The sequence below is a fragment of the Falco cherrug genome, chromosome 5 (genome assembly GCF_023634085.1).
Source record: "Falco cherrug isolate bFalChe1 chromosome 5, bFalChe1.pri, whole genome shotgun sequence".
Taxonomy (NCBI): domain Eukaryota; kingdom Metazoa; phylum Chordata; class Aves; order Falconiformes; family Falconidae; genus Falco; species Falco cherrug.
The window spans coordinates 62,309,684-62,324,626 of NC_073701.1; the positions used below are offsets into that span (position 1 = coordinate 62,309,684).

The 14,943-nt window shown below is 41.3% G+C and overlaps 1 protein-coding gene and 1 long non-coding RNA gene across 3 annotated transcripts in view; both read left to right on the forward strand.

The window, feature by feature from the left end:
- The first annotated feature begins 476 nt into the window (after positions 1 to 476).
- CHCHD3 (coiled-coil-helix-coiled-coil-helix domain containing 3) overlaps positions 477 to 14,943 on the forward strand; it is a 163,795-nt gene continuing 149,328 nt past the window's right edge. Inside the window, exons 1-2 of one of the 2 annotated variants that reach the window (XM_055711152.1) lie at positions 477 to 644; positions 2,499 to 2,586. In XM_055711152.1, the coding sequence (XP_055567127.1) occupies positions 561 to 644; positions 2,499 to 2,586 (172 nt within the window). In that variant the 5' untranslated portion in view covers positions 477 to 560. The remainder of the gene's footprint in view (positions 645 to 2,498; positions 2,587 to 14,943) is intronic. The other variant, XM_055711151.1, reaches the window with a different exon arrangement.
- LOC106631329 (uncharacterized) lies at positions 9,381 to 14,822 on the forward strand. Its single transcript, XR_001334953.3, has 3 exons — positions 9,381 to 9,886; positions 12,050 to 12,104; positions 13,373 to 14,822. It is a non-coding gene; the product is annotated as an uncharacterized LOC106631329 (long non-coding RNA).

The following is a 14,943-nucleotide window of genomic DNA, read 5'->3' on the forward strand; positions in this document are numbered from 1 at the left end:
GGCCCAGCCCCCCGCCCAGCCCCCCGTCCCCACCGTTAGCGTGGGCCCGCTGAGGGAGGGCAACAGCACCCGGCCCCTCAGCGTCAGCGGGGCCGCCCGGGCTGGGGGGACCCCCGAACGCCCCCTCGGAGCGCGGCTGGGTCCCGGCAGCGCCGGCTGGGCTGCGGGCCGCGCCCCCTGCCCGCCCTCTCTCAGCGCGGCCGCCAGAACTGCGCTACCCAGCGGGCGTCGCGCAGGGCCCGCCCCGCCCCTGGCCCCGCCCCTGGCCCCGCCCCGCCGCTGGGCTCCCTGGGGCGCGTAGTCCGCGCGCCCCCGGTGAAGTTTAAACCGAAAAAGTTTCCGCTCCCTTTCCGCGTCCCTCACCGCTCCTCGGCGGGGGCGCGCCGTCTCCATGGCTACGGCCACGCAGCCAATAGGGAACAAGGTTCTAGGAGCGGAGGGCGGGGTGGGGCGAGCGGCGGGCCAATAAGGGGCAGTGTTGTTGTGGGGCGCGCTGGCAGCGGGGACAGTGAGTCTCCTTGGGGCTGTCCCTGGCCGTGGCCTGGTGGCGCCGGGCGAAGATGGGCGGCGGCGGGAGCAGCACCCGGCGCGTCACTTTCGAGGCGGACGAGAATGAGAACATCACGGTGGTGAAGGGCGTGCGGGTGAGAGCGGGGCTCCCCGGGGGTTCCTCGGGCCGGGGGCGCTCGCCGGGGCCCGCCGGAACGCTGTGGGCCTGGTTGGCCCCGGGCCGCCCTGAGCTCGGCCCGCCCCGACCCCTCCTTCCTCGTTTTCTGCCCGCAGACTGCTGGCCCCGCACGGTGTCGGCCCTCGTTCCCGGCCCTTCTCCCGCACTGACCCCCGCCTCTTTCCCCCGCGCCGCTTGGGCCGTTGGGGCTCGGCGGGGGCCGCGCCGCTCGGGTCTGGGGGCGCCTGCGGCGGCAAGAAGCCCAGCGGGAGCAGGAGGCTGCCGTCGGGGCGTCCAGCCCCCAGCCCGCTGACCGCAGCTGGGCGGCAGGACGCCTGTAGGAGATGTGCAACGAGGAGAGGTGGTTCTGCCTTTCCCTGACCTCTACGGATGGGAGCGCCTCCCTTCCCACGCCCGGCGCTCTTGCTGCCGGGTAGCTGACAGCCCGTGTACCTGCAGAAGCATTCCCGTTCTTTCCCAGTTTATGGCCTGCTCTTGCCTATACTATACCAGAAGATAGCTTGTGACACAAGACACTGAGAAATCTTGCAGCTTAGAAATTTTTCAATGGAAGACAGTGTGTAGTTCATACCAGGAGTGATAATAAGTTGTCTTTTATTGCTGCTCATAGGGAGGAGTGTGGCAGAATGAACCATGATAGAAACTGCTGCCTGTTTCAGCACGCTAATATTTTTCAGTTTTGATCATTTAATGCCTTGGGCAAGTAGGTGATGGTAACGTAAGTGTTCGTAGCAAAGTTCATCTGCTATGAAATGTGCTTAAATACAGGCAAAGACTATTGGAATTTCTCTAAAGCATCCTGGATTTTGAAATACTGGGAATAAAACCAGAATGATATCATGGGTACTAGGAAAATGTAGCTTCGCTAATTAAATAATGTTAGTCAACAGAGCATCTGAAAGTAGGATATACCTCACTGTTTACATACTTTTAACTATGTGAGGTTAAATTGAGAGTTTTAACGATTGGGTTAAGAAATCGTATGCTGAAGAAATTTTACACATGCATATTAGATTACAGATTTTAGTGAAATCTTTGTAATGGATTTCTGCCAGTGAGAGACATCATGCTGTAGGTTTTAGTAAAGAATTTGCTAATTAAAATAAATTTTCATGGGCTGCCAAAACAGTATTTTGATAGAGTTGGTGTTCAGAGACCAATAAAAAGTTTTAAGTTGAAAACCAGCAGTTTTCATGTTATTACTTCTTCACCTTCTGTTAATTTTATGTGTAGGCTACAGTAGAGCTGAAATTGGACATTACTGTTATTCTGTTTGATTCTGCATAATTTGTGACAGTTTTTTGTGTGTGCATGTGTCAATATTGGAATCAACTTGGTGCTTGACTACACCTGTTGTGACCACTTGTGTTGCACAAGTATTTTGAGGGAGGGCTTTATTAGGATGAAGTTCCTCCTGAGTTAAGTGCTTTGTGCCTGCGTGGTGTGATATTTGACTGTCATCTAAATAACTGGGAAAAGCAAAAAGGTTGATTAATTACAAGCAATGTGACAAAGGGTGTTATTTCCTTCATTTTTCCCCATATCCTCTTTTCTGTCATATCAGTCTCTTGTGTTCTGAGAGTGCCAAAATAATCTTGTTCAGTCGCAAGAGATGAGTGCTCATGCCACAAATGGGGGGAAATAGTTTATTTTGCATTGTGAATAGAGTTTTGGCAGCTGTCATACCTTATTTTGGGGCTCTATGCTCTTTTTTTTTTAAAGTTTTACTTAACCTTTTGGGGAAGAAAGGGGTAATGGGGATAAAGGAGAAGATGCAGTCTGACTCTAGGTTGGGGGTTATGTTTTTCAGCTGTCTGACAGTGTCATTGATCGTATGAAGGAACCTTCTTCGCCCAGTGGAAGACCGCAGTCTCAGCACCGATCAGCATCTGGTTCAGGTATGCCCATGTTTTTCTGTTTTGTTTTGGTGTTTTATTTTTTTAATGTGAGGAAGAAGATCAAATGTGCTGTTCAGAGCATTTTAATGAGCTCATTGCCATTTTGTAGAGATGATTTTTTGACATTAACTGTTTTGCTCATCTCCTTTTGAAGAAGGAGGTAATTTCTAGGCTTTTAGAGGAGTTGAGTTACTCTTTGTTTTCTTCTGACTGACATTGAAGTGTAAAACACAACTGTTTATTAGACTTGGTTTTCTGTGGTGTTATTTGTTGTTAAAAACTTCTTTTTTTTAAAAAAAAAAACGAACACCCAACAACAAAACCAGAAAAGCAAATATCCATTCCAAATATGTATTGAGTTCTGAAGTGGAAATTCTTGCATACTTAATCAACGCTGAATTTTAGTATTGTGAGCTTCTGTTGAAATATAGATAAGTAAACAGTAAAAGAATAATACGCTATTTTCCTATCATGGAATAGTGGAAATAAGTCACATACTGTTTATACAGATCGATGGCTCAGAACGATGGCTTTCTTAACTTGTTCTATTCCGTTATTGAGGCTTGTTCAAATGCATCAAACGGGCTTTGTGACAGGCAACCTGTGCTCTAAGTTAAAATACTGCGGCACAGTGAATGTGATGTAGCTACTGAAGGAGTGAAAATGAATGGCAGAGATTGGAATGTGTGATTTGTGTGTGTTTACTATGTGAAATGTTTAAGGTTCAAGTAAGACTTCTTATCAGTGCTCCAAAAATATTAATGATATCAGTATTTCCTAAGGGTCTTTTGCCTTGATACTTAGAAAAAAATCCCACCGAAACTCAACAATGATTAAAAACAAGTCCTGTGGCAGTAGTAGGCCTTGCAGCAAGACCTGAATGAGCAGAACGTTGCATCTTTCTTTCATCTGAAGCATAGAAAGTTGGTTTTCTGTTGCTATCAGAGCTGGACTCCCTCTGTAGTCATTAGAAAGAAAAAGGCATTTTGGGGGACAACTCATCTGGCTTATTTGAGAATTCTACTTCAGAAAGAGATGAATTGCCCTCTAGGAATGTCAGGGTGAAGAGGTCAGATGTAAGCATTTAATGTTGTCAAGCAAATCCAGCAATAGGATGTTTTACAAAGATTTGGGCTCCCAAATGATGCTGTGTTAGAGGTTTGTTTTTCCACTTTATGAATAGGAAGCCTGTGGCGTAGTGAAAGCAAGGATAGTATTAGGGCTAAAAAGGACTTCAGCTATTAACCTGGCTCGTGAAATACAGTTTGCCCAATAAAATTGCTTAGAATTTAGTGCTTGCTTAAGGAAGATTTAAATGGAGTTGGACTGTAGTTTAATGTATGGACAGCCAGATTGTCCATCCTTTTTTTTTAAATACTAGCCTTCTGCACATGTATTTTGCTGTGGTGAAGAAATTATTGTAGACAAAGGATTTATATGGAATCATACTTGCACATCCTACCTGCTTTCATGGGGTGCTTGTTGCTTTTTCATCCTTAAACTTGGGTTATGGAAGTAGTCTTGCAAATAAGCATATGTGATTTTTGGCATGTGGTAACTAGAGGTGAAGACTTTAATACCCCAGTAATTCTTTGCTAATTCACAGTATGTACATATCTTGATCCTTTATTTTGTTTCTCTTTGTGTGTTGGAAATAGTGTTTTTAAAATATTTTTATTTTTATTTACTGAGGGGCTAAGTGATGCCTTTGACCGCTCACAAGCTTGGGAAACCTATTCTGTATATTTGCTTTAATAACTAGTGATTTAGGTGAAGTGCTTGTATTTCCACAGGAGAGTATAATTGGTGTTATACCTCAGTTGCTAAAATGATTTGTGTTTAAGAGGATTAAATTATACTTAAGTACATGTTACCCTATCATTCGCTCCTCTTTCACTGAATGTTTTTTGATAAAGAATTACCAACTATTGAATTTCTTTGTTGATGTAAGAACAGTCAACCTATTTGTTTATTTTGTAGCTACATCTAACTTGTCAGAGTCTGCATTTGTCTAATAAGGTGCCATTACAGAAAGGGCACTTGCCTCAAAGCCAGTGTCCTGATCACTGAATATTGACCTACTCTCCACTGATGGCTGTGGGAGCTGGATCCCAAATCTGGGTATCTTCTGTGATGCAGCAGTGCTGGGGCTTGGTTTCTTGGTAAAGCCTCTTGCACCGTTAATGAGACCTCTTTCCAGGCAGCTCCTCCTCTCCTGTGTATGAATCTGGTGATAGTGACTTGTTTTTCTGACGGAGTGGGTCTCTCACTGCTTCTGAAGAGAGTTACCCAAGGATGGTGGTGTTTGGAGGCTGGCTCTGGCTTTTGAATTGCCAGCTGGGCAACTTTTGAACTCAACAGTTTGTTAGCCTGCGTTTGTATCTTCTAGACAAATAACACTTCTCTACACAAATAAAAAAGATCTGTAGAGGGAGAAACATTAGAGCTATTAAAAGCAGCCCTTTCTTTAAGTCAAGTCTTTTGATAGCTTTTGGTGGAGGAATAATGGATTAGATTACATGAAAGAATGTGTATCTTGTTGCTTGCCAATATGACGAATTTATTGACTTCAGTCTGGGGTCGGAAAATGAAATTACATACAATTACAATGAATCTGACATCTAAATACTATGTCTTGAAGCATCCTAGCTTGCTTGGCTAATTTTCTGACTTCTGAGTAATATTAAACACACTAAAATATTTAAGAAGTGTAAAATCTTTAAAGTATGTCTGTAATTCCTAAAGCAATATTGATGAAAAGTAATTTGGTTAGACAACGAATACTTTTTTTTTTCTTCCCTGAGTGTGTATTATACCTAAAGCTTTAGTCATAACAGACAAAGGGAATGGTCTAATTCATCAGCTTAGTGGATATCTGAAAAGCTGTTAGTCTGTTACAACAAAAAAAAAGAACAAGTGCTTAAATTATCAAGAGTCTCTGCATGTCAACCATTTTTTCCCCTTTGCAGAAACAGATGACGCTGAGGACAGAGGATTTTTTTTTTTAAATTAAATTATTTGTTATTGTTGCTATACTATCCCCATGAAAACAATCATAAAGGGCCCATGCTATAAAGTACTGTGTATTGTGTAGGTATAATAAAATAAGCACTGCTGACATCTCCTCAGAAATCAGGTTAGACCTTGCATGTTTCCAGTAGAGAAAGATATATTTCTTAGCTTTGTTCATTTGTGTGGAATGATGCCTTTTAATTGTGTAGCCTGTTGTGTTGGTGTGTGTATCTTTTGATGGGGTTTCAGTGGCCCAGGGTATCTCAGCTTAGTTGGAAACATTTAAGAAAGTATTGTTGAGATGTGCAGGAAGGTTTATTTAAAGAGTGAGGTTGTAGTAGAAGACATAACCAGCATTTAACTGAACTTGAAGGAGACAAACTTCTGGTTATGAAGAGAGCTAGTTGGTGAGATCCCGTAACAGGTAGCTCTAAGGGATAAGCTCAGGGAAGCTGTGAGGTCCTTAAGGACAACCTCTTCTCAGTGCATGAATGATCCATGCCAGTACTCGGGAAAATCAACAGATATATTGGGAGGCTGGTGTGGTTAAACGGGGTGCTTGTGATAGAGCTTCTGTGTAAATATGAGTCCAGCAGGATGTGGAAGCAGAGACAGACCACAAAATGAATTAATTTGTAAATGAGGGAAGGCAGTAGGTGTTATTCACCTCAACTGCAGCAAGGTGTTCAGCACTGCCTCTCCTTATATTCTTGTGTCCAAGTTAGGATGTTGCAGTGTGGATAACGGGACGATGAGTTGGGTTAAAAACACCTGGTTGGATGGTCAGGGGCAGAGGTTGTGGCTAATGGGTCATGTTCTACTTGAAGACTGGTATCGTGGGGTTCCTCAGGAGTTTGTCCTAATTAACAGCTTTGTCAGTGTCCTGGAGGAGGAGGTGGAGCACACGTTCTTCAGTGCAGCTGACTGCAAACTGGGAGGACGACAGTCAAGGGCAGGGCTGCTATCCAGAGGGACCTAGACTGGCTGGAGGAATGAGCCAACAGGAACCTCACAAATTCAACAAGGACAAATGCACTAGGAAAGATGCAACCCTTTGCCACAGCGCAGGCTGGGGATTCCCTGTCTGGGGTGTAACTTTGCTGAAAAGGAGCTGGAACGATGTCAGTAAGGGTTAGGGGCTGGAGTGCCTTCCCTGTGAGGAGAGGCTGAGGAAACTTGGCTTGTTCAAGGTCAAGCAGAGAAGGTTTTGAGGAAGCCTAATAGCAGCCTTCCCATATCTGTGGGGCTCATTGAGAAGCTGGTAACAGGTTCTTCGTGGTGATGCATTGTATGAGGGCAAGAAACAGTGAGCACTGAAGCAGGAGACGTTCCAAGTGGCAACAAGGAAAAATGTTGTCATGATGAGACCAGCCAGGCATCAGAAGAGGTCTTCCAATGAGGCTGAGCAGCCTCCATCCTTGGAGGCATTCAGGATGTGAGTAGATAAACCCCTGAGCAATCTGGTCCGATCTCAAGGCTGAATCTGCTTTAGGCAGAGAGTTTGAAAAAATTACTTCTAAGGCCCCTTCCAACCTTAATCCTGTGATTTTTGTAGTGGGTTGTGAAAATGTTTGCTCAGTGCAAGAGCATTTTTAATTTATAACATGAGAAGGGGCCATTGTGACTGCCTGGACTGGTCTCTTGCAATGTGCAGCGCAAGAGAACACTGCTGAGAAGTTTTACACCAGAGTCATTGACCTTGTTCTTTGTATGGTTTTAGGAAGACTTTTAAGAAAAAATTATTTTCTTTGAAGAACTGCAGTGTGTACTGATGGTGGTAGTAATTATGGCTAGTCAGATGCTGCATGAAAAAAAGTAAAACTGGAATACCTCATGATAAATGTTGTGGGAGGCTCTGCATTATTGTAACTTTGAATTGTTTTGCATTTTCAGTTTTTATGAGTGTCTGGAAGTTTACAGAGTTTGGCTAAATTTATGCCAGTTAAGCAAGAATCCTGCAAATAAATCCCGTTAGTTCTGTGCTGTTTAATGTATTAATTGTTTTTGACTACCTTTCTGTTGCAACAACACCTTTTCTCTGTGTAAACTGAAAGATGAAGTAAACTGACGTTTCTGTGACTATATTTTGTAGAGTTCCTCTTAATTTTAGAAAAGGGAAAAAAACCAGTTAGGAATGCCTAGGTTGATGCCCTGCTTTTATTTTGCTGTGAGAGCCTTGTAAATCTCAGGCAGTTCCTTTTGACCACTGACACGGATTTGCAGCCTTTCTTCTTGCAGGAGCAAACAGGAGGGCTTGGTCTCTACATTTGGTAGTGTTTATTTGCCCCTCTCTAGGTACAGCTCTGGGTACTCTTTTTTAGAAGGAGGTTTAAAACTTTACTGGTACTGTAAAACTCTGAAATAAATCGAGTAGGAATCCTCAGTCAAGGAACTGAGTTGGTCTGTGGACCTCTGGTAACCTGCAAGGCTGTGATTTGCATCTTATGGAATAATACTGGATTTGCTTTTAAGAGCGTGTTTGTGGTTTTGGTTTTATTTCCCTCTGACCTCTGGGAGAAATAATAAAAGAAGTTTTTCAAAGGGATGCAGAGATATTTGTGAGAAATGCTGGTGACTTCTGATAGGCTTTTGGTCTGAAATTCTTGGAAGCCTTTAATGTAGCTGTCCTGGCAAGAATACATTCCAAAGAATGTTTGGCAGTTTTGTTGAGTAAGGTTCATCCTACTGCTGTTGCTGAAGGAAGTAGATACATGGCATAATACCTTTACCTGTAGAGGAAGGATAGCTTCATCTGAACATCATTGCTTCTGACACCCAGGCAGCAGTCTGATCAGGGTATATATATTTTTTTGATGTGAGATCTAAATTTGAGCAAGCTGTTCTGGGTATTCTTGCATGTGTGGTGCTGCAGCACTTGCTCTTGCTCTCCTGTGGCTTGCTATATTGCCACTTAGCTGTCACTGAGTTTCTTGGAGATAACTTTATTTTCAGTGATGTATATTGATATTCTTTGCGTTGAAGGTTCACTATTGATGGAAGTATTTTATTATCAAAAGGTGAAACGTCTTGTAACTCACAAGACTGCTAAAGATGCCAAACTTTTAATGCTGTCAGTGTAACAGCAAATCTTTAGTTGAGCCTGACATTCATGTCGCTAGATTGCAGGAGTAGAGGGAAGATAGAATTATGCATGGGAGGTGAAGCAAGTACTGCATAAATTAAAGTTCTCACTATCTGTATGACATGCAGGGTGTTCTGTGAACATGTCAAGTGGCTGGGTATGTCCTTGTGAAATGGTTCTGAAATTAGAGGGGAAAACTAGCAAATAATGCAACTTAAACATCTGGGCTTTTTTCTTTTATTTCATAGTAATCTGGAGTTCAGAGCTGTTGAAGGGCTTAGTTCACTCTGTGTCCTTAAAGTACAATGTTAACCTCATGAGAAGGATGGTGTGTAATTAATGGAGGGGTGGAAAGATGTGATGAGAATCTGAGAGTATGCAAAAAGCCCTAATTTAATTGTTTAAAAGACTTGGATTGTTGAATATGGAAAAGGTACATAAATGTATAAGAGGAACACCTAGAACCTTACAAAATGCTCATCTCGCTTATGAACAGGAGCTTTTCAAGGTGGAAATGAAAAAGCCTGCATTTGTCTGGGGTACTCTAACACTATGTTCCCAACAGTTACCGAGTTCAAAAGCAGCGTTTTGATTCTTCACTTAAGTGCTCTCTTTGAGATGTCATCATGCAGACTGCACCTCTGGGCTGCCCACTCTAATTGCATTTCAAGTGCTGATACATCTTGTGGAACAACTGACATTTTACATGCATGTCTAAGGGTAGGACAAGAATGAGTGGCAAAAGGTGTTGGCACTTCTCATGCAAACACCATGTATTTAAAACTTTGGTCTGATGTTACAACTAACCTCATCTGACTGTCTCATGTCTGACCATTCCTCTAATATCTCAGTGTCTAGTGATCTAAACCATCCAGAAACACCCTACAAGAAGAGTTTCGTACTAGCTTAACACCCTTAGTTGAATGAACCGTGTGTGTCCAGAAGAGGGAAGCAGGAGTGTGCACAGGAGCAGTAGTATGACTTTTCCTGTTCGGTGACAACCATCTTTTGCAAATTATGTCAAACTTAAGCCTGTCTTTCCCGAATCAGCTACTTAAGCAACTGTCATCAGAAATGACATCAAAAGTCATCAGAGTGCTGGTGCTAGTGGAAGGGAGCAAGCCGATCACACAACTAATGGAGCTGGAGAGTGTAGGCATGTCTGAAGTGGTCTGGACTGAATCTTCAGAAGGAGAGTGTGGCAAGGTAAAGCAATCCTCAAGCTTTTTGTAGATTAGAATTATTTTTTTCCTCCGTAATACTAAAATAACATTTTTTGCTGTTCAGTGAAGGATTACACCCCCCCCCAAACATAAAAAAAAAACTTTTACAGTTAAATTAGTAATAACAATTAAAGTCAATGCAACCAGCCCTCTAAAATACCTTATTTATACCTCAGTATAGTAGTGGACTGCATGAAATGCAGAACACTTAAATATGCTCCAAAAAATGACATCTGTGCTAATGTTAACTTGGAGTTTGACTTGGAGTTTGACATGATAAAGATTTGGTTTAAGTTTCATTGTGTAGTTGGAAGGACAGGCCAAACATGGAACAGGTCTCTCTGTCTCTCCCTTCCTTTCTCCCTCTGTTTCTTTCTTTCATTGTAATGAAAGGATTATGTTCCACTTCGAAAAAAGTGGTCTGTGTGTAGGAAGCATTTAAGGCTAGAATCGCAGTAATTGATTGGCTCTCCCGCTGCTGCCCCCCCCCCCCCCCGCCCTTGCTTTATTTGTTGCAAGGGTTCAACAAATTGCAAAATTGTGGAATTAGATTTTTGAGAGCTTGTGGATTGAGTTGTGTGGGTTTTTTGTTTGGGTTTTTCCCCTCCTACATGAGGGTCAGGAAGAAAGCCAATATATCCCACAAATATTGTCAAATATTAGAGACCCACCTGACTGATGTATTTAGGGGTTCTCATTTTACAGCCAATGGAGAACTCTTGATACCCCAAATGAAATTCAAGGAAGGAGCACTCTGTGTCTGGTCCTGTCCTGCTCATACACATAAGTAACTGGGTCTCAGGCTGATGTAGGTTGTCTGCAATGATTGTTAGCTTCTCTTAAGAGTTTTTTCTCTCAAATGACTTTCTGTATGTGTGGCTTTTTGCAGGTAGGCAGAATTCATCTTTCAATGGGCATTCATTTAGAAGTGTCATTTTTGTTTCAATATATTCTTAGGAACAGGTAATTCTTATGTACTGCATAGTGTGTGCTTTTTGGTCTCCAGTGGATTTGTTGAAATTAAATTTCATGCTATTCTGCTTAAGGCTGCATGCTCTGTATTTGGGTTTACTGAGTGCAGCCATTTGCTCTAAAAATCTTTCAAGAGTAGTTGCGCGGTACACATAAAGCAATTTTTGTCGTAGCTGATACAACAAGCATATCCAAACTGTTTGCTTAGAAATGGCTTGTGAGTTAGAAGTTAAACCACCTGCTTTTTGATGTGGAAGCACAAGATTTGTGTGCTAAAACATAATCTTCCAGTAGTTAGCAGAAAATCATGTTGAAAAACAACTGTTGGCTGCTGGTGTGTGATTCTTGTATTAATTTCTAGTGCTACAGTAAGCTCAGTCAAGAAAGCTAGGGGAACTGTCTCTAAAAATACAGAGGAAAAAAATTAATCTGGGAAAAAGAGATTGTGCAAAGTTTATGAAGCCCGTTGAAAAACAGAATTTAGTAATGACTTTTGAGGACTAAATATTTATGATTTTTTGTGTGGAATTGATGCCATTGCCTTTTACTAGTTCAGAGTACTGAATTGTTTTATAGTTAAATTCTGGCAAAGCATTAGACCTTTGAGTGTAGTCAGTCAGAGCTTAGCCTTAGGCTGAACTTCTGGAAAATGCAGCCAGGTTTATCAAATATTTGTGAGGCAAACTGGTGGGAAAACTATGTGGTGGTTTGGGTTTTGTTTTTGGTGTTTGGGTGTAGTCGTTCATGTCCTATCATTCCCCATGCACAATCCCCCTCCCCCCCCCCCCCCCCCCCCCCGCCCCCTTAGATTTAAATAGAATCTATCTGGCAACATGTTCTCTTTTTTCTTCTTTTTTTCTCTTGTTTTGTTTTGTTTTTCTTAATTTCAGTTACATTATCTGTTAGAAATCAGAAATTGACAGACTGTTATGCCTGTTTGGGACACATTTATTGCAGTCCTTGTTAGAAATCTTCCATGTATTTTCTTGCAGAAATCGGAGTTCACAGGTGCTCAAGTTCTTGGTTCATACTGAGAGTTAAATGTGCTGCAGATTGCTAGTATAGGCATTGAACTATTTAATATTTCCTCTGAAATTTCAGCCTTTGACTTCTCTGGTCTGTGCTGTGTCTAGGCACAAGAATAAAATACAGGTATTTCTCCTTTGTCTTTCAGAGACCTTGCTGGGATTATAGGTCAAAAAGAGCAGATAACTGGCTAAGATAAAAGGGTATGTAATTTAAAGGATTGTTAGAATAGAAGTCATTTGGAGCAGTCTGAATGATTTTACTATCTTAAAGAATAAAATCAAAAATACTGATAATTTTAATGAAATAAAACCAATGACTCAATTAGAACTGTTTGCTTTCACTAGCATTAGTCCGATAGCACTATGCAAGGAAATTGTCATTCTGCTATATAGCATCCTCTCTGCTTTTATAGTACAATATATTCTTAACCAAATTATCTCTCTACAGACATGAGTAGGAGGGGGTTTTAAGTGCGTTTTTTCTCCTGTATTATTTTAAAATACCACTTGTTAGGTGCAACATTACTTCAGCAGGACAAGATGACCTCCAAGTAATGAAAACTTTGTGGTTTTAATAGTAAATGCTACTTTTCTTCCCATCACAATTTATTTACCTGTTAGAGAATCTTCAGTGCAATACTAAAGAGTACTTTAAATGTATTATTTATTGCATTAAGATGAAAAGAAAAGCTTTGTTTTATTCTTTCATCTTCAGACTGCAGCAAAGCATTACTACAACTCTTCATCACTTGTCAGATTGGGCAGGTTAAGTGTATTGTGTAGTGCTGCTTCTTGAAGGCTTTGTACTAGTTGTTTTTTAGTTAAGCAGGAGGTAACCACTTAGACTTCTTTTCTTCTGCCTCAGGGGAACTGGATGCAGTTTCAGATACTGCTACGTTTTTTTTTTCCCCAGACTGGTTTGCATGTGTTCTGAACTCCTTGATTTTCAATGATATCACGTGTTCCCCAAAACTTTAGTAATATATCTCAACCAGACTGAAAATTGCAGTTTTCAGATACTACTACCTGCTTTTTTGAAATCTAAATTTAAGAAATAGAGGAAGGACATTCTTTCTTCCCATTGCTTGCAAGGTTGGTTGTGTAGGGCTGACAGTGCTTTGTGAAGCCAGTTTACCAGATTCTCGTGTTTCGCTTCATTAACTGTGTTTGATTTTACCTAATGTTAATCATCTGAAGAATAAGCATCTACTCTAATCTAAGCTAGTAATTCAGGCTAGGGGTGAGATCTGGTGGTCCGTTCCATCCTGTGAAAGGCTTCTATTTCTCCTTAATCTGTGCAGCTTCATACAGAACAAGTTGAAATGCAGGTGAGTGGTTCATTGAAGTCACTTGACTTTTTGTTTCTTAGGGTTTTTTTCCCTTCTCTTTTTTTGGTGAGAAGGAGGCAGTGTATTGTAAGAGAAAGGACTCAGTTATCCCTGATGTTACTAACTGACATTTCTTAACAGGGGGAGATGGAACCATTATGAAATCTAAGGAGCAAAAGTAGTACCTGCAGAAGTTGGTAGAAACCCTCAATAAAGGCAGTAATTACACAGAAGAGCGACTTTAATGCCAATCAGAAACCAAAGGAAACTTTTGGAGAAACAGCACTGGATATTCCATCACTTTGTCAACTAAGTTTTAACTGAGGACCAGTCTTCTTTCTGTGGCAGTCTGTGTGTTGAAGAGGTTGCTGAACACACTGGCTCCTTTTAGTCTGCTTGCTGATTTGCAGAACAGAGGAGAGAATGTTTTACTCATGGAAAAAAACCAAACCACATATTTAGAATTAACTGGAAGCATCTTTGCTGACAGTCAGATTGCTCTTTCTCCTTAGGACATATCTGACCTCTTGCCAGAACAGGCTCTTTTTCTCTGCATTTACTATTAAATTCCTGAGTTCACCTTCTAGTAAGTGAGATGCTACTAGCTCTTAAATTTGCCTGTTTGTGCTGGGTTATCATTCTACTTGGTGACTACTCAAGACAGTTTATTCCTGGTTGGAATTGGATTTGCTTGTTTTTGGCGATATTGCTATTTACTACATCATTCTGTAGTATCTTGTTTTTCTTAATGCTGACAACTTAAAACACTAAAAAGCTATCACGGGTGGAGATGGTCTAAGTATTGTGTCAGTTTGGAGACCAGTCATTTGAAAAAGTTGTTTTTGTTAGCAGATCTCATTACCCGTTATTAAAAATGTAGATGTTAAATTATTGTTGTTGTGAGAATTTTAAACATTTCAACATTTGTCCTTTAATTTTATATAATTTCTGAATAATGAAAATAGTCATGAACATCATAGTTTCATATTGTTTACAATCAGTTTTCAATTATTACTACAAGCAGTAATACAGTGCTAAGTACTGGGCTGAAAATACTTTGGTTGGCACTTTTCAAAGTTGACAATACTGTAGCTGCCTCCTGATGATTCAATGTAAGTTTTCGGTTTTGCTGAAGCTGGAGGAAGACACACTACGATGCTTTCTATGTTCATCTCCACTTTCTTCAACAGAAACATGCTTGCTCTTGTGCAAGGAGTGCAAGTGCCCTTGATACTTTTGTGGTGTGTATATTTGAAATGTGTACATTGGCTATTTCTACTCTCACTTCTTGTGTCCTACCATTAATATTATATGAGGTAAGTGTTCTGTCACACTGTTACTACGGTTTGGCTTCCAGATTAGTCTCTCAAATAAATATGCTGTGTTTGAGGGATGTAGGAAACTGGAAATGTTACCCTCAAAACATAAGAAAGTAGTTATCCTGCACTTCCCTTTCTAAGTCAGTAATTCTCAGTTACAGGACCTTGTTACAAATGCTGTTAAAATTCTTTTCCTTGTATCCTTCTCGAGTCAACGATGATGAGACTAAACGTCCTGTAGCTTGCATCTGAGCCGAATAAACAAATTCTGGAATTACTCTTTTCTCTGTATTGATACAAAACATCCATGTATCAGCCTGTTGTTATAACTTGAGTGAATGAACAGGAGATTAGATTTGAGTGCACCACAACAGCTGTTAAAAATCCCACTTA